Here is a 19,597-nt window from a genome sequence, read left to right on the forward strand (position 1 = left end):
TTCATCTAGCCTATTTCTCAATTTAAAACATAAAAATAAAGTAGCATTGAAAATACAAAGAAATAAAGCTTACAATAGCCTGCTATAGCCTGCTGTTTTCAAGATAACTTAACAGTTAAAACAATAAGTAAATTAATATGTCCCTTGAAAATAAATGAATGCTTATCTGAGAAGAATGCCAAAGGCAGTAGCGGTGTGGCACTTCTGTAAACTTACTGAAACGAGTGCATGCCGTTTTTTCTGCGCTGTCTTTGCTGTTGATACAGATTGGTTGTGTTGCCACGGCGACGTAGTGATTTTAACCTTCTAAGTTTTAGTTTTGCTCAGCACTTTTTCCTGTTCAACGTCCCTGTTACTGAGTCCTTAATATCTCCATAGAGCAGACGTTGGTTTTATTTTTGCCAATAGTTCATCGTTTGCTTGCTAGTCATGCTCCTGCTCATTGGCTCCCGTGTTTAACAAGTGCGCACCGAATGCACACGCGCATCGCGCCGCACGCAGACACACACGCAGACACACGCAGACACACAGATCAGCTGATGGGATGATCAAACGAGGGGTAGACCAGACCGACAGTGCCGCGCAGACGCTCGCAAATGATTATTATGGAATCAATCAAAAATGTATTACATTTTTAATTTTTTAAGTCAGGCTGCTGTTGGCCTGGCGGGGGGTCCCATCGGTCTGGCAGCCCGCCAGGCCTGTATAATGGTAGGGGAAACACTGGGTGAATTCTGAGTGTCTCTTTACCTTTGTTCACGGACTCATGTGCTTTCAGGCCTGAAATTGAAAAGCAAAGCAGGAAAGCTATTATTAATACCTGGTTAGCAACTGCCAACTCAGCAGAAGCACTTTTTATTTTACTTTGTGTGTGTGTGTGTGTGTTTGTGTTTGTGTGTGTGTGTGTGTGTGTGTGTGTGTGTGTGTGTGTGTGTGTGTGTGTGTGTGTGTGTGTGTGTGTGTGTGTGTGTGTGTGTGTGTGTGTGTGTGTGTGTGTGTGTGTGTGTGTGTGTGTGTGTGTGTGTGTGTGTGTGTGTGTGTGTGTACTTGTCTTTGTGAGGACCAGTTTTTAGCTTTTAACCATTGGAGTATACATTTTTAGAAGGCGAGGACATTTTGCCTGGTCCTCATTTTTTCAAAGGGCTGTTTGAGGGTTAAGATTTAAGGTTCAGGTTAGGGTTAGGTTTAGGTTTTAGTTAGTGTAAGGGTTGGGGTTGGTTAGGCATTTAGTTCCTATGGTTAAGGTTAGGGTAAGAGGCTAGGGAATGCATTATGTCAATGAGTGTCCTCACTAAGATAGAAGTATGGTGTGTGTGTGCGTGTGGATTTGTCACATTAATGTTTTAATGCAGCTAACTTTTTTCTTGTGTCTTTGTCATTGTCAGAGACAAAGCGTTCCGCTCCTTGCAGGAATCCCTCAAGTGTAACTTTGAACACTGGCAGATCTGGGAGAACTTTCTCACCGTGTGCACTGACATCGGAGAGTTTAGTGAAGCCATCCAGGCCTACCATCGTCTCATGGATGTCAGGGAAAACTTCAAGGACACAGAGGTAAGGACTGCGCTTAAAGGTTCAGTAGGGACCACAATGGAAATAAGCCTTCAGGCTTTTTTGTGTTTTTATCCCTGGCTTTTTATGTATTTTAATGTAACAGAGTGCTGTTCTTGTTTTTATATATGAAATGGTCGAATAAAATCAATCAATCAATAAGCGGAATGGTCAGTTTAGCTAACTTCCTGTCAGTGACTGCATTTAGCAGTCCCCTCCCTCGTCCCCACGTCATCACATTAATGCACTGCGGTCTTCAAGCAGCGAGTTATCTAGCATCATCTCAGATCCATGAGTGGTAAATGGTACTAGGGCTTACACATTCTTTCAAAGGTTTTTTTATTAAATGTTAATAACAACAAAATTGTAGCACAGCGAGTACAAATTTTTTCCCCTTTTTCTCCCGAACATACCCCACCCACATCCCACCCTCACACCCAACAACACAAAACCCACACCACAAGAAACAAAAACAAACAATCAATATAAAAAATAAAAAAAAACACTCAAAGAAATAAAATTGAATCAAATAAAAAAGGGGAGGGGGTGGCGCATACACATTCACCCATATGTCGCTCTGCACGTGCACCAGCAGTGACATGGGTGCCGGTTTGTAGTGTTCTCTCTTCTGATTGGTTATTAGTAGTGGGATCCCCGAAAGGTTTATTTGCCGATTACATGCAGAGCGATTGACAGAGATCGACTTTATAAAACGCGCACACTATATAAGTGATCACTGTATGAATAAAGAGCGATTTAACACTTATATTAACATAAATAAATCGCTTACTTCTCCTTTAATGCTTTGCTAAGATTCATAAAGTGCAACTGAGTTCAGAAAGACATTTTGTAAAGATAAACTTGGGTCCGTTTTTTTTTAAATTTCCTACCACAACCTTGTGGTAGGAAATAAAACCTCCATTTTAAATCCAAAATCAGCCAACTACGTTATTCGCAAATGGTGGATGTAACAGCCCAAAGAAGTCGAGAAGGAATTCAGGTCAACTGAAAACTCTGAAATACATGGCAGTGGGAAAGCAGGAGGGAAGAGATCAAATTGGAAGAAGAATATCTAGTAGGATAGATCAGATGTCTTTTTGTGTTCACCCAGCTTTCGGATTTCATCCTGTGTTCCGATCCTGCTTGCCTGTTCGTGTTCCGACCTGTTTTTGGACTTTCCCTTTTGCCTGCCCCAACTGGACTTTTTTTGCCACGCTGTCTTACTTGTTTGTCATCCACTTAATAAAAATCTATTTTTGTATCTGAACTGTTTCCTGTGTCCTGCAATTGGGTTCTTGTCTGTCGTTTCCCTGAAACCTTGACAGTACAATCTGGCCAAAAATGAACCCAGCAGACACACACTTTGCACTGGAGTTGAGGGAGGTGACGTATATTCTCACCTGCCTGAAAAATGACTTTAAGTATGCGGTGGACTGTGTGGAGAGAGCGGAGGTCCTTTCGTCAGCCCGCAAGGAGGTTGGTTCTAGACCTTGGCTGCGTAAATTGCTGCCTGACTGGGCAGAGGAATTTATTAGCACACCATCCCAAACCTCCAGCAACAAGCTCCAGTTCCAGTCTCCGGCCTCCAGCAGCAAGCTCCAGCCACCGGCCTCCAGCAACAAGCTCCGGTGTCCTGCTTCCAGCAACAAGCTCCAGTGTCCTGCTTCCAGCAACAAGCTCCAGTGTCCTGCTTCCAGCAACAAGCTCCAGTCACCGGGCCCCAGCAACAAGCTCCGGTGTCCTGCTTCCAGCAGCAAGCTCCAGCCCCAGGCTTCCAGCAGCAAGCTCCAGCCCCAGGCTTCCAGCAGCAAGCTCCAGCCCCAGGCTTCCAGCAACAAGCTCCAGCCCCAGGCTTCCAGCAACAAGCTTCTGGTCCCGGGCCCCAGCAACCAGCACGCTAGCCACCAGCCCCAGCACGCTAGCTACCAGCTCCAGAAGGCGTCCAACCAACCGCAGGAGCCCCAGCATGCTAGCTACCTGCCCCAGAAGGTGCCCCAGCAACCTCAAGCACCCCAGCATGCTAGCTACCAGCCCCAGCATGCTAGCTACCAGCTACAGAAGGCGCCCAACCAACCACAAGAGCCCCAGCATTCCAGCTACCAGCCTCCTCCTGCCTCGCGGACTATTAGAGTGGGGGTGTGGAGTTTGGAGTGCCATCCGTCTCCTCAGAACTCTCCAGCTTCGGAGATGACTCCGGTCCCCGAACCTGTGACAGAGAAAGAACCAGAAGCAACTCCAGAACCCGAGGTCCTTCCTGAACCAGAGCCTGAGTCGGTACCTGAAGTAGTTCCAGAACCTGAACCCGTCCCTGAAGTCCATGAGGTGATTCCCAAGCCCCTGGTAGAGCCCGTGGTTGAACCTGTAGGTCACTCTGAGCCCAAGGTGGATGCTGTGGCTGAGGAGGGGTGTTTACCTGAGCTGATCTCTGGACCCTCAGTTGAGTCCTCTCCACGTCGTCATGAGAGGGTCCGGTCTCCACATCTTGATGGGGGGGTCCGCCCTCCAGGCCTGCCAGGGGAGGCCTGTCTTCTTCGCCTTCCCGAGGGGCCTCCTCCTCTGTTCCTGCCCGAGGGGCCTCCTCCTCCCGAGGGGCCTCCTCCTCCGTTCCTGTCCGAGGGGTCTCCTCCTCCCGAGGGGTCTCCTCCTCCGTTCCTGCCTGAGGGGTCTCACCCCCTGCTTGAGGGGCCCAGTCCCCTGTTGCCGCCCGAGGGGCCCAGCCTCCTGTTGCCGCCCGAGGGGCCCAGCCTCCTGTTGCCGCCCGAGGGGTCCAGCCCCCTGTTGTCCAGTCTCCTGTTGCCGCCTGAGGGGTCTTGCCCCCTGTCCCTGCCTGAGGGGTCTTGCCCCCTGCTCCTGCCAGAGGGGGACCGCCCTTCGCTCCTGCCTGAGGGGGACCGCCCTCTGCCTCGACCTCCTCTTTTCTGGCCGGCCGCCTGACACCCCTCCATTCTGCCCCTCTCCAGCTCCCAGGCCAGCCCGTCACCCCGTGCACTGTCCCACTCCTGGTCCCTGGCCAGCCGGTCACCCCATGCTCATCCCTGGTCCATTTTTTTTTCTTTCCCTCCTCCTGGCTCCCCTCCACCCACCCTGTTTGGGTTTGACTTTGTTAGTTCCAGTTTAAGGTCGCCTGGTAGTCGACCTTTAAGGGGGGGGGGGGTTCTGTCACAACTTCAGCCAGTATTTAGTTTGTTTTCTTATGTCTGTTTTCCTGGTTTCCTGGTTTCTAACTCATGTCACTTCAGACCCGGCCACTCCCTCCTGCTCTGCACTCCCTGTTAATTACATTCACCTGGTCTGCCCCACACTCACCTGCTCCTCATCAGTTAATCAGCCCCAGTATATATCTCAGTTCAGTTCCCTCAGTCAGCTGCCAGATTGTCAGATGTCTTTGTGTGTTCACCCAGCTTTCGGATTTCATCCTGTGTTCTGATCCTGCTTGCCTGTTCGTGTTCCGACCTGTTTTTGGACTTTCCCTTTTGCCTGCCCCAACTGGTTTCCCTGAAACCTTGACAACAGCAGGTTTTTAACTGGCTAAGAGTTCACACCGGTATATTTAATCTTTTTCTTTCTTGGTGGTTGTTTTTATCCCAAGCACAGAGCATGAGAGGTGGGGCAGTAGTGAAGGACCACCATGGTTCCTCTATAGCAGAGCTGCTGACAGACTTACTATGGCTGGCTGATAGATTTCAAAGGAGTGCAGGGTCACATGGCTCTGCTTTGTGGATCACACATTAACCTTCTAATTCACACAGGCACTACACACAGGATCCCTTGATGGGGGAAACATGTTTTTCTTCTTTTAAATGGTTGTGATTTAATTTTCCACTTAAAGGCCTACTTCACCGGTTTGAATATGAAGGTGTATTGAATTCTGAGAAAAAAAAACGTACTTTGTAAATATTACTGTGATGTCACAGTAAAAGACATCACAGTAATATTTACAAAGTAAGTTTTTTTTAACCCTGTATTTCTCTTTCTGTGATGTCACGAGAAAGAGAAATATAGGGTTAAAAAAAACACTCTTTCTGCCTTTTCTCAGGCTAGGATGAACCGATTTCAATTTTTTTCGCACATTTATACTACATAGGATCTCGGAATTCAATACACCTTCATATTCAAACCGGTGAAGTAGGCCTTTAATTTCACACTCCGCCAGGAATCTGAATAAATCATCCTTTCAAGTTTTCACCATTTTATGTCACTATTCACCACTGTGATAGACATAAAATCCAACAAACTCCTACTTATGGATTTACTCTTAGATCTCTCATCACAGGACATGTCACATCCAATGGACTCACATGAGAGAGACACACTCAGATATTACCCACAATACATGTGTTGTTCCTGGCACCGGTATATTTCTATTCTACATACTACAGCTGATCATACAAAGTATGTATCTAGTTAGCATGCAGTAGGCACACAATTGTCTATTGCTTATATATTCGTCTCATCCCTGGTTGTTTTCATAGGAAGGCTCCGTCGATGTGACGTAATTTCTGGTGCGCACTGGAGTGTGGGTCAGAGTCACCCTAATAGCATGCTGATTTCCACACTAAAAATCTCCACCGGAATGTAGAAGGGCATCTGGGTATTTTTTTAAGCATTCTAAATCAGACCACAAGAATTGGAACACCCTAAATCTTTTTTTTTACCATACTAAATAGCCGAAAGTATGGGGATTGGAAAACAGTGCAGACCTCTTTTTATTTAGAAAATATACGCCCGATAGGTCCAGGAATTAAATAACGGCCTTCTCTGACATTGACATATTGCAATCTTTTATTTTCCTTCCCATGGGCAGGTTCTACAGATCCTGGTCCGAGCGGTGCATGATAACCTGTTGGATAGCCAAGGGGAGCCAGCAGGGAGGCTCCGGAACAAGCTGAAGGAGCTGCTGGGACGGGTCAGCTCAAGACACACAACTGATTCTGACGTCTGGAGACAGTACGCTCTGCTGTACGGGGACGGACAGGGCTCCAACACAGAGGACAACCAGAAGGTGGGTGCTATTTTGTGTCTCAAGGCTTAAAGGAATAGTTCAGTATCATTGAATTTGGGTACGAGTCACTTATGCATCGTTAGTAATTTACCTCATTGAGATTGAGATAGCAACCATTCACTATAAGGAGTTTGGGGGAGACGTCGCTGTTGCAGAAGTCAACCTTGTACTGTTGCAGAGGGGGCCAGCAGAAGCTTTTTCACTTTTTCAAGCGTAGTTCAGCCATGTATCTCTCCAACAATCAGCTCAGAGCTACGGGAGATGGCGTGGTAATACAATAGCCGAACTACGCTTGAAAGAAGGTGCAAATGTAAACGGAGTGTATACAACTTATTTTGTCGGCCATCTAAAGCAGTGTTGATGTAATGGCGTGGTTCTTTCAGGCGCTCCAGTTCATGTCCAAGGCCCACCGCTGTGAGGTTCAGGCCGGGGGCTGGGAGAAAGAGCCTGCTCTCTTCAAGGAGGTCATCAATAGAGCCATCGCTATGGGGAAAGGTGAGAGCACCATGCAGCTGTATGTGTTAAGTTGTGACACCATGTAGCCTTTCACACCGCCACAACGCCAGAGAACCGGCTCCGGCCTGTAAAAACCGGTTCAACTCCAACACCAGGATTGAGCTGGGCTTGAGGTAAGAACTGCCTGCGCCAGCGGCCGGGGGAGGGATTATCCTGACCAACCAGACCAACTCAAACCTCATGCCCGCCATATTTAAAAACACCGCTACTACGAGACGTAAACATAACATAATTACCGAACGTAGTGATCAAATTGACCGGCGAAAATACGCTGTATGGGTCCTGTTTGCAAAGTGAGAGCAAACACGTGTAAAAATAAGACGTATTCGCCGCTGTTGTTGTGCTTAAAGCTAGCGGTAGCTTTAGCGTTAGCCACAAGAGCAGCGGCGTCGGGTAACGTACACACACGTTTACAGTGACGTCATGACGTTGCTCTCTTGCCGGCTCCATGGCTGGCTCTGGTCGTTGTGAAACCAACCGGTTTCATAACTGGGATAAGGCTGTAACCAGTTTTGAACTGGCCCCAGCACCATCCCGGAACTGGCTCATGGTTCTTTTTGGTGTGAAAGGCCTACATGTGGAGTGTCTAGTCACACCGGGACCCATATTATTGTTGAAAAACTGTGAAAGAGTGCATTATGCATAATAGATGAACTTATAATATTGTCAGGAAGAATAAACATACAAAACATGTACTGAGTTCAAATCCAGGACAATACACAACAGAGACACAAAAAGCAATTCATCTAACAAAGTTGATCCATCGTCTGAAGCTCTCCCTCTGTTTCTCAGTGACCATCAGTTGCAGTAAGACGAAGAGTCATCCAAAAGAAGCTCTTCAGATGCTCTCCACCACCCGCCTCAGCCTCAGGAGTCTGGCCACCAAAGCTAAGGTACAGTCCAGAGTCCACCAATAACAACCTTATGCTAACGCTAAGGTACAGTCCACCAATAACAACCTAATGCTAACACTAAGGTACAGTCCACAGATAACAACCTTATGCTAAAGCTAAGGTACAGTCCACCAATAACAACCTTATGCCAACGCTAAGGTACAGTCCACCAATAACGACCTTATGCTAACACTAAGGTACAGTCCACCAATAACAACCTTATGCTAACGCTAAGGTACAGTCCACCAATAACAACCTTATGCTAACACTAAGGTACAGTCCACCAATAACGCCCTTATGCTAAAGCTAAGGTACAGTCCACAAATAACAACCTTATGCCAACGCTAAGGTACAGTCCACCAATAACAACCTTATGCTAACACTAAGGTACAGTCCACCAATAACGCCCTTATGCTAAAGCTAAGGTACAGTCCACAAATAACAACCTTATTCTAACACTAAGGTACAGTCCACCAATAACAGCCTTATGCTAACACTAAGGTACAGTCCACCAATAACAGCCTTATGCTAACACTAAGGTACAGTCCACAAAAAAGAGCCTTATGCTAATGCTAAGGTACAGTCCACCAATAAGAACCTTATGCTAAAGCTAAGGTACAGTCCACCAATTAACAGCCCTATGCTAAAGGTGCGAACACACTAGGCACTTTACACGCGTAAGATTTACGTGCGTAACGCAGCTAAAATGTTGCTTGATCATTTTGTGTCAAAAATGGTTATACGCGCGTAACGTGCCTAGTCTCCCTCCCGATATTGTATTTCCCTAATCAACCATGGCTGCGATCAGACCCGACCCGATACAACAGCGTGCATGGCCGCACAAAAACAACAACAACACGGCCAACAACTGTGCCAAAAGACAAACTGAACAGCACAAATAGCCTAGCATTAAAACAGCATTGCATATTCACGGCAGCTACATAACAAACACAGTTACAGCAGCATCGGTGCACGGCGGCACAACATAAAGGCAAGTAGTCAAAATGACCCTACCTGGCTGTGACAGGGGACCGTGGCTGGCGTAGATCAACACCGGTGCTTCGTGTACTTGTCGTGAAAGTCCCGCGGACATAGTCGTCATGTTTGGGTTCATAATATGAGGCGCTAGCCGCCCGCACACAACCGGGTGAGTTAACTAATGCTATACGGCGCTAACTTGTTTTATCGGCTAAAGCACAGCTACACATATTCACTGAATTAACCAGGAAGTCCATTCTCCTGGTTTACTTTCCCCACGTCTTTTAACCCCGAGTGGCTTCATACAGCACCGGCCGCCCGCAATACATTTTCCTCCTCGGTACGTGTTTCTCAGCCTCTGTGTACACTGTTCTCCCACCGTACCAATGTATGTGACGTCGGGTCAAGCCCAACGCTGATTGGCCAACGCGGCTAATCGTCACGCGTAGGAGCGTAAAAAGTTAAATTTTTTGAACTCCTCGCGTAGGCGCGTATGTGCGTATATATGCGGCTAACGCGGCTAAAATGTTGCTTTAGCGCGAGTGGCGCACCTACGCGCCATGTACATGCGTAAACCAATGGTTCCCTATGGAAAAACGTCCGATTTTATACGCCTCTGTACGCGTGTAAAGTGCCTAGTGTGTTCGCACCTTAACACTAAGGTACAGTCCACCAATAACAACCTTATGCTATATCTATCCCTGAAGATGGCATTATTATGAGCTGTGTCCACAGTGAGGAGAGTCAGTGATTTGATCACTTTGTCGATCTAGGGATCATGTGACTTTTTCAACTGTCACACTGTTGCTGCCACTCTGTTGTTCTACCTGGCTTATCAGCCAAAACAATGCCTTTCGAGGCTACTTTTTATTAACATCTATGCTTATGGATCTACGGTAGCATTTTGCTTGGTCTGCGCACTCTTGGAGAGAACACACACAATGGACCTATAAAGAAAAGGACAGTGGATTGAAAACATGGCTTCCATTCGATTCATTCCTATGAAAGCTCATTGGCACAGCGCTAGATCAAGGATAGAACGTCTTCCGCATCATGGGACCCAGCCCCGCCCCAGCGCATGACGCGACGTGTAAGTTTTCTCTAGCATTCTAAGCTAGAAGTTGTAGGCCCCACCCCTCCTCGGGCTAACGGCTAAAACAAAAATAAAATGACTAATAAAACGCTTGAGGTGGCGTTTTGAAAAGAGAAAACTTTAATGTTATTAGTACACATGGTCTAAAGATAAGTATGAGCCTATGATTGATATCCAGAAATTTTTTGCGGAGACACATTCCTGTTTCCCGCTTCTATTGGAGTGAACGGGGATATCTGCTTCCGGGCCGCATGAGAACGAGCACCCATCCACAGCCAGCCAAAACAATTTCTATACCAGGCTTGGCCACTGAGCACTGCTGGATTGCGGAAGAAGGCACCTGACACTATGCTGTTCTGACCAGCTGTTTGTATTTTGCAGGTCTCAATCCCGTGGTATGGCTCTATCCAGTCAGTGTTTGCCATAGCATTAGTGTAGCCAATTCATTATTGATGAAGGAACCCCCAGAGGGCCCCATTCTACCTAGGGTGATAATATCCTGTAGGGGAGAGTGGCCTAAGTTGTGCCGGTGGGGAAGTTGTGCCACCCCTTGTTTATAGAAAACCGTGGAAGAAATTGAAAATATGACCACATATTTAAGAAGAGCCATCCATTTGACTCATCCTGTAAAGAAGGGAGAAACATGGAATAAGATATAAGCACATTTAAGCTCAAAAAACAGTTTTTTGCCTTTCAAAGTAAAATTTCCATGATCAAGGTTTTTTGATTATTGTGTCCGAACAATTATAGACAAGTTTGAAAACATTTGACACATGTTTTAGTGCTTTAGTATGCTACACTTTGAGTCTATACAGTTAGCACAATGTCAGCCCTAAACTGCTGCATCATGCCTATTATCCAAAATTCTTGGGTTGAGGTGATTTGTGCCAAAGGGCCTAGGTGAGTTATAAGTAAGTAAGTAAGTAAGTAAAATGTATTTATAAAAGCACATTCATGACAGTTTGCACTGTCCAAAGTGCTGTACATAGTGCATTCAGTAGGTAAACAATGAAGGTAAAATAACAATAACAAAAATAAAAGACATAAAGCCCATACATCCACAAATATAAACAAAGATAGTAGTGCAGAGGTAAGATAGTTAATGGGGAGGAAAAACCAGGGTGTACAGATGGGTTTTGAGCCTTGATTTAAAGGCAGAAATGGAGGGGGAATCACATTTGTCAGGTGGCAGTCACAAGCACGGAGCAACTAGTGCGAAGTACATTTCTGAGAGTTGTGCCAGTGGCATGGCTGTATACGCTGGTCACCAAAAAGAAAGTGATTGTCTACAGTAGCTCAGAAGAGACTGACATCGCCATTCCACTTAACGACATCACTGATGAGAGTTCAGATGGCCAGACAGATGATAATGGTGACTTTGTCATTGTGAGCTTTGCAGGCAAAACCACCTAGATCTGCTAGGCCTTCTTTAAGAAAATTGACCTTCAATCTTTGTAAAATATCTACTTTATTTACTTTAAATAAACCTTAAATAAGTAATTGTCTTATGGATTTGTCTTGCATTACAGTTTATGAGATATATATCAATGGCACAATTTACCCCACGGTATTCTCTCTTGTGGCACAACTTACACCACAAGACAACTTTTTTTATATATATTTCTTAAACAGTTTATTCCAGATCCAAAGTTTTTACTGCCAGGGATGCACAACATCCTGAAATATATGTACATATTTGAGTTTGAGACATAACTGTCAAGGCCTCACTTTAAAATCACTTTGAGTAAAAAGTGGCACAACTTAGGCCACTCTCCCCTATATAAAAAAAGAACATTATTTCAAACCAGGTGGGATGCTCCAGAGGCGCGAGGCCCTGTGCGTTACACACTTGGCACATGCCTTGCGACGGTTCTGTGCCCTATGATAACACTAAGGTACAGTCCACCAATAACAGTCCCCTGCTGACACTCTCTCCATGACATCACTGCTTCCATTGCTCATGGCTGACGGTGGGGCCGACAGCGTCAAGTTGTTGTTGCATTTAATTGCTCTTCTCTTGCGGTGCTTCTTGAGTCTGAAAAGGGAAATGTCGACCACATACTCCACTAAATGTGTTAAGGTCAGACCTGAATTAAAGGTGCACTATGCCGTTTCAGGGGAGGAGGATTTGTTGACATTTGCAGAACATGCAGTTAATTAACAAAACATATTTACTCCACATGTAATTCTTAGTATTTAATAATTCTATCGTCAAATCAAAACAAGATTATCTTGAAGCACCTGGAACCAAGCATACATCTAAGACTAGAATATCTTTGTAAACCAAACTGTGGGCCCTGCTGCTGTAAACAACAACAATGAAACAGTCACTTTTCAGGAAAGCTTTCTAACATCAGTGTTCCAGTGATCACATTTTTTCTGTGAGATAAATTTGCTTATTCAGTTATGAGAATATGACCGACACACCCAAAGTTACATAGTGCACCTTTGAAGCAGAGTGCTGGTGGCAACAATACATACAATGCAGGCTATAGATGTCAGCGGTATCTTTGATTGATAATGCTAGTGCATTGCCCGTAGGAAGCAGGGCTGCTGTGTGTGTCCCGCTCGTCACTCATTTCAAGCTTTAGTCACTCATTTCAAGCTTTGGTCGCAGCAGCCAATCAAACCAGAGGGAGGCGGGATTTAGCCGGAGACTACTTCATGCCCGTTGTTACTGTGGCCTTCAGTGTGCGCATGTATTCGCCGCCGGCATGATATAAATATGATAATTTCTACATATTTGGTCCAAAACTTCATAATCAATCAAGGATGCACACCTTTATGCCGTGCGCAAGCCATATCCGGAAGCTCAGGACGATCTGACTAACAGTGAGAGAGATATGGGAGTCACAGACAGACGTTTCTTGCTAGATAGATAGATAGATAGATAGATAGATAGATAGATAGATAGATAGATATATAGATAGATAGATAGATAGATTGCAGTTGCTGGAAGTTGGTGATGTCACCAGGCATTTCTATCAGATCACATCACTAAAGGCTTCTCTCTGAACAGGTTCCAAATCCCAATGGTCCATAAAGACAACCGGTGGACGCCTTGTGCTCTTATGGTTGGACTTTAGATGGACAAGCACAGAGCACTATATCATTCAGGGTGGAATCTTGAGGAATGATTCATAGTCAGGAATTTGTCTCAGGATTTTTACTCAAGTTGAGAACTCAACCCAGTGTCTTATTGGGAGAGGGTCAGAAGGGTGCATTGGTGCTATTCTAAAGGGCTATTGCTCCATCCAAAGGGGACGAGATTAATACTGTGAAAACTGGACACCGTGTGCCACAAGATAATTATACAATAATATGATAATTGATATCAGACATAGGATTTTATGCATGGAACTTTGATTTGCTTTCAATATCTTACAAGAAAGGTGTTTTTTGGAGATTATACATATGAATCAAAAATAGGAAGATCAATTACACTCCTTTTTTTTATCTGTGTTTTAACTGTGCTCCTGACAAATAAATAATTTAAAAAAAAACAATTAAACTAAAAAATGATATTTAGTGGTCAATGCTATGCAGTTGAAAATGTCTGAAGTGATAATGAAAAAGTCTGGTTAGTTAGAGGGTGAAGTTGTTCCCTTAACCATCTTTTGCCAATCATACAAACACAGGTTTGTAATGTAAATGCACCTTTCCTGGGTAACAGTCAAAATAAATGTGTCAAATTGGCATCCTGGACCTGGTACCAGCTTTGATTCTGTTATTGATGTTTGTGGGGCACAACAGCTCTGCTAACAGATCGTCATAGCTTATCACAGATAGTTTCTACTGGTCTCAGTGTACATGTTGGCCAAAATGGTCAAAAATATGTTTTGAGATATTTCAGAAAGTCTTGCTATTACATAGTCTGTCCACCAGAGCGCACTGACAGATGTATTAGAATGACCTTCTTAGTATACTGTATACCACACAGTACTATGGTATAAGCCATAAGGAGATGAGTGAGCTACAGCAGCACATTGAGTCTGAGAATCCGCTCACTGCTTCCCAGTAATATCGAACATACATTTTCTTTGTGTATGTGAATGCCATATTGGATTATTAACACTTTTCATAATTTACCAATGAACAAATAGTCTGTTTAATGAACATACAGTTACTGTTTATTCATGACCTCATACATATATTTTTTATAGTTTGGTCCCAACTAAAAAGAGGAAAGTTCTAATTATGTTTGTGTATGCTGTGAATTATAGTTCTAAGGGGGGGGGGTCTACATTGTGAAGCAACACTTATTTGCACTGAATGGAAATGATGATATTTTAGTAAAACATTATTGATTACAAAGGTGCAGAGTACAGTGTGATGTTGCAGACTAACATACTAATGTTGTAATTACATTATTCAGTCAGTCGTACATGTAAACTAATGTGGACTGGTCTTAAGCATGAAACTCCAGTGCTTAAAATGGGTCCCACTCCGGTCCTGGCATTATCTGAAAAATGCCTTCATATTTTCTTTACCAACACAGTGTTGTGTTCTATCTTACTTTACACCGTATAATGTCCATGTCCTCTTACTGTTAATAAGTGAGTCGATAAAGATATAAATGATACGATCCATCCCTCCATTAAATCATAATTCAATCTTTTCTCCTGTACGTGTTCCAGCAAATGCACACAGATGTGGCTACGGGTCAGATGCACGGTGAGCTGCAGGACACGGTCTCTGCTCTGGAACAACTCATCACAGATCTGCAGGAGCTGAGCGGGACACTGCGTGACCAATGACAGTGACCCAAGCTCCTCAATACAAAGACTAACCAGACACACACACACACACACACACACACAAACCCTATACAGCTCCACTCATCAGCCTGTGTATTATTGAAGACATTATTATTTTTATACATGTGACGTCTGACAATATCATGTTATAAAAATCAATAAAATTGGAAAATGTAAAGCCAAAGAACTCACTTTGTAATGACGCTGTTTCCATTCATAAACACTTCATATTGTTGATGTTGTATAAGAAGAAAAATCTAAATTAGAAAAAGATTCCTTTGTCACAATAACATTATTAAGAAGAGCTGGAGGCAATGTGTTGCACCTGTTTACAGTATATGGCATTTGATGCTCTGTATTCAGGCTAAATTCTACTTATGTCCACTGTGTATGGATTTGAATGTCTGAGTTAATGCCATAGCTGCTATTTTTTTGGGCAAAAGTTAAAAACCCTTTTAGCCAGTTCATTACCTGGGGAAATGCTGACTTATTTTGCAAGGCCTAAAGTTAGTCACTTGTCCGCCAATAGTTTCAGTTAATTTGAGTTAAGAATCTATTTGCATTGATATGTAACTTTCTTGAGGTGTATATAACCCATTGCATAGGACAATTTGTATTTGATCAAACTTTAGTGTGATGCAAGTGTGAATTTGGGGTCATCTACTTTTTAAAAGAGTAACATTCCAGCTGCTAAAAATGTTGTTCTGGCTGACTGTTGATGGTTTATTTCATCACATCGCTGCAGTAGTGTACTCCAGTACACTATGACATCACTGGTTGTGGTTACAGCTGCATCAGCCATGCAACAGTCTGCAACAGTCTTGGAACTTGAAACTAGAGGGGACAGGGCTTTTCCCAAACCCCTGGGATAAAATACAGTATCATTTCATGAAAAATGTAATTGTTAGCTTATCTAAAGCTAACGAGAGGCTTCAACGGTTCAAATAAAGTGCATATCTTTTAGTAAGGCATTTACTCTTTCTACTGTCCTTCCATTTCACCTCAGAGAGAAACTGTCAAGAGTAAAAAACACATTATTTTCTAAAAATTATCCTGGAAAACTGTTCTGGGGCCGTATTCACAAAACATTTTAAGGCTAAGAGTAGGTCCTAACGTGCTGATTTAGGAGTAACTCTCAAAAATAAGGGGCGTTTCACTCCTAATTTTAGGACTCCTAACTTTTTAAGATAAGTGTAATTCACAAAGCATTTTAGCGCTAAAACTAGCTCCTAAATCTATGAAAAGCTAGGAGTCCTCGAGAGGACTCCTAAGTCACTAAGAGTAATTCACAGACAACCATTTGATGGTGTTTTGGAGAGATTTAATGCTAGTGAGCTTTATAAAAGGTACCTTTAATAGCTGTAAGGGTTTAATGATCTTAGTAAAGCTATATTTAGAAAGTATAGACACATTTATATTTATTGAATTTATATAAAAAAAAAATTATTAAGTTCCTTTTCCTGCAGTTGCTTTGGGTTTACAATGCACTGAAAGTTACTGTTGGTGTCACGTTTGGGTTTAATTTCCTACTAGAGGCCTATATGTGGCACTTCGCAGCATCTCCTCCGTTGCTCTCCCACAGTGTTTCTATCATAAATTCACTCTTAGCTCTCATTCCCTCTCAGCCAATCACTGTGGGCATAGAAGGTATGAACATGACATCACCCATAGCAACAGGGTCAACACCGCCCTCTTGTCTTAGCTTAGGAGTCCCTCCCATTCCTTAGTAAAAGTTGCTCTTATCAGCATTGTGAATAGGTTTTAAGAAATAACTCCTTACTAAGAACTTTTAGTGCTCCTTAGGAGTACTCTTAGTGCTAAGATAAAATGTTTTGTGAATACGGCCCCAGATCATTTCTCTTTGTGGCCAGTTTGGACAAGAGGCACGATTACAATGACAGAAAAAAATGAAGCACAACCTGACAACGGTCAACGGCATATTAATGCAGTGGTCAAATCATACTTCATAATATGCTGGCACAAACATAGAAACACCTTCTTAACAATGTTGACTAAATTTAAGTAGTGGTCATACATAATCACAGCTCAGTAAGATTAACAAAAATCATTGGGAAGATATTCAACCACTCCTCCAAACAAAACAGGAAAGTGCACGCTCTGATCCTAGGCCGTGAGCGCACTCACTTGCCCAATGATTGATGGTCGGACGCTAGCTCAGTAATCAATCAATCAAACTTTACTTATAGCACTTTTCATACTAGTAAATGTAACACAAAGTGCTTAAAACAATCCTCCGCCCCCCCCTCCCATGACACACCCCGATATATTCTTACACGCAAAAACAATCATTAGAAATAATACATAGAAGAGAAAATAAAAATACATAGAAAATAAAAGCAGACTACATATATAGATAAAATAGGCTATAAAAGATAGATAAACACAGTAGGTTGTTTAATCTAAAAGATCAAACAAATACATTCTGTGATTAAAAAGCCTGACTAAAAAGGTAGGTTTTGAATTTGCCCTTAAAGGTATCAACACTTTCTGCGGCCCTCATGTCATCAGGCAGGGTGTTCCACAGACGTGGAGCGTAGTAAGAAAAGAATGCCTCGCCGTGAGTTTTGGTTCAAACTTTTGGGACAATTAAAAGACCACTGCCAGAAGACATGAGGGTACGAGAGGGTTCATATGATAAAAGCAAATCTGATAAATAACTAGGACTAAGACCATTAAAGGTGAAGTAAGCGGTTTATTTATGTTAATATAAGTGTTAAATCGCTCTTTATTCATACAGTGATCACTTACATAATGTGCACGTTTCATAAATCCGATCTCTCAGTCAGCTGCTCTGCATGTAATCGGCAATTAAACTTTTCGGGGATCCCGAAATTAATATCCAATCACAAGAGAGAACGCTACAAACCGACACCCGTCTCACTCATGGTCTCACTGCCGGTGCATGCCAGAGCGACACATGGGTGAATGTTTATGCGCCTACAATGGCGGAGCAGGTAAAAATCCTTCCCAATGTCTGTTTTGATGGTTTTTATCATGTTTTATCACACTTATGGATCTGAGATGATGCTAGATAACTCGCTGCTTGAAGACCGCAGTGCATTAATGTGGTGACGTAGGGACGAGGGAGGGGACTGCTAACTGCAGTAACTGACAGGAAGTTAGCTAAAAGAACCATTCCGCTTACAGCACCTTTAAGAGCTTTATAAACCAATAAAAGGATCTTAAAATCAATTCTGAAGGACACGGGTAGCCAATGCAGAGAATTTTAAAAGGATGTTGATTAAGATGACGTTGACATTGCTCAGTTTTTAAAAAAGATTTAATTGTATTTTTTTATCTCACTTGTTTTTAGTTTAACTTTAATGAAGCCTGTCTTTTAGTTTTCCCTAGGTCATTTTATCACAGCACCCCAAGCCAATACCCCTGCCTCTGCTTGAAGGGAAAGCCTATTGTAGAAGACTGATAAGGATGGAAAGGATGTGTGTAAGGATGGTGTAAGGATGGACGCTATTTATAACTCCACGTCATTGGAAATTAGGGTATACATAAAGGTTAAAAAATTCAATAAAATAAAATCCACTGTTCAGGAATGACAGGGCTGTGATTGTGTGAGGGATTGGAAGGCTACTACAGTTCACAATGTTCAGATACTGTATGATAAATATGAACACTCTAAGGGCACCGATTGTTGATTACACTGTCTTCCTGTTGCTACAGATGTCTGCACAGCAAAGTATATGAGCTAACACTCGGGTGAGGGGGGCATTAAATCAGAATATCCAGCCTCACATCCATGAAATAAAAATAGAAAGAACTAATGAGACATTTCAGGTAGCTGTATTATTCATTCGCCACCACGTTATAGTATATCGCCATCTCAGACACACAGCAGCAGTGGGGACTCATCCTCTTAGTCAATTCTGTGATGAATTTACCAAATGGGATTTCTAGGAAAATCATATAAGAGTCACCTTGCTGTTGTTGTGGCACCCGGAGGACAGCTTTAACAAAGCAAATAAAAGGTTGTTGCTTGTTCTGCCTCAGACTCACTCTCCCAGAATCCCTGGTATTCTTCAGAAGGCTGATGTCACCGCTCATAAAACTCCCATTAAGCCTACATCACGTTCTATATACATTGGGAGACAGATAAATTTTATGTTTTCGTCCGACAGTTTTTTTTCTTCTTTCTGAGCTGGATGGGAATTCAGTTTTCTTGGCCAAGTCTGAGTACAAACACAAGGAATCTGTCTCGTGTTTTTTGGCAGGTTCCATAGAGTATAATTCCAGGTCTGGAACATTTGAATGCCCTCAGGATTTTGTTAAACATTTGTCGAGTTTTGTTGATGAAACCAAATCACAAGGTCTCATAAAAGAATTTAAACTGCCTTTCCTTTTTTGAAACACTAACCTTTTTGGTACAGGCTTTTTTTCACGTTCCATTTTGACACTTGTGATAGATGATTACAATTCTCAATAGGAACATGATGACAAGATGCTGTTAACTTTTCTCTTGTGATCAATCGGAGCTCCACATCGCTCCATGATACTTTTACTGTTCCTAGTTTCCAACCCACCTAGTTTGTTGCTGTACGTGCACAGATACAACTAAACTCAAGGTTGGTTTAGTGAAGTCTTTGCTTGATTCTATTTCATCCATCCATACACTGCTCTCTTTACTGACTAGCGTTGCCTTTAGTATAAATAAATATCTTTTGTTTTAAGCTGAACTCTTTTGTCTGCTCCTTCTTTGTTATGTTCCCTGATCCGGTTCCTTACTACTGGGGGCTCGTATGGGGTATAGCTATGAGGATTCTCGCTTTGGGTGCGA

General features: G+C 43.2%; 1 protein-coding gene across 1 annotated transcript in view; it reads left to right on the top strand.

The window, feature by feature from the left end:
- Window positions 1-15,469, top strand: part of ttc27 (tetratricopeptide repeat domain 27) — a 72,543-nt gene extending 57,074 nt beyond the window's left edge. The window contains exons 16-20 of the mRNA XM_080036275.1: window positions 1,386-1,551; window positions 6,353-6,550; window positions 6,934-7,045; window positions 7,859-7,959; window positions 14,668-15,469. Coding sequence (XP_079892401.1) covers window positions 1,386-1,551; window positions 6,353-6,550; window positions 6,934-7,045; window positions 7,859-7,959; window positions 14,668-14,787 — 697 coding nt within the window. The 3' untranslated portion in view covers window positions 14,788-15,469. The remainder of the gene's footprint in view (window positions 1-1,385; window positions 1,552-6,352; window positions 6,551-6,933; window positions 7,046-7,858; window positions 7,960-14,667) is intronic.
- The last annotated feature ends 4,128 nt before the right edge of the window (window positions 15,470-19,597 follow it).

The sequence above is a fragment of the Ammodytes marinus genome (assembly GCF_949987685.1).
Source record: "Ammodytes marinus genome assembly, chromosome: 11".
NCBI lineage: Eukaryota > Metazoa > Chordata > Actinopteri > Uranoscopiformes > Ammodytidae > Ammodytes > Ammodytes marinus.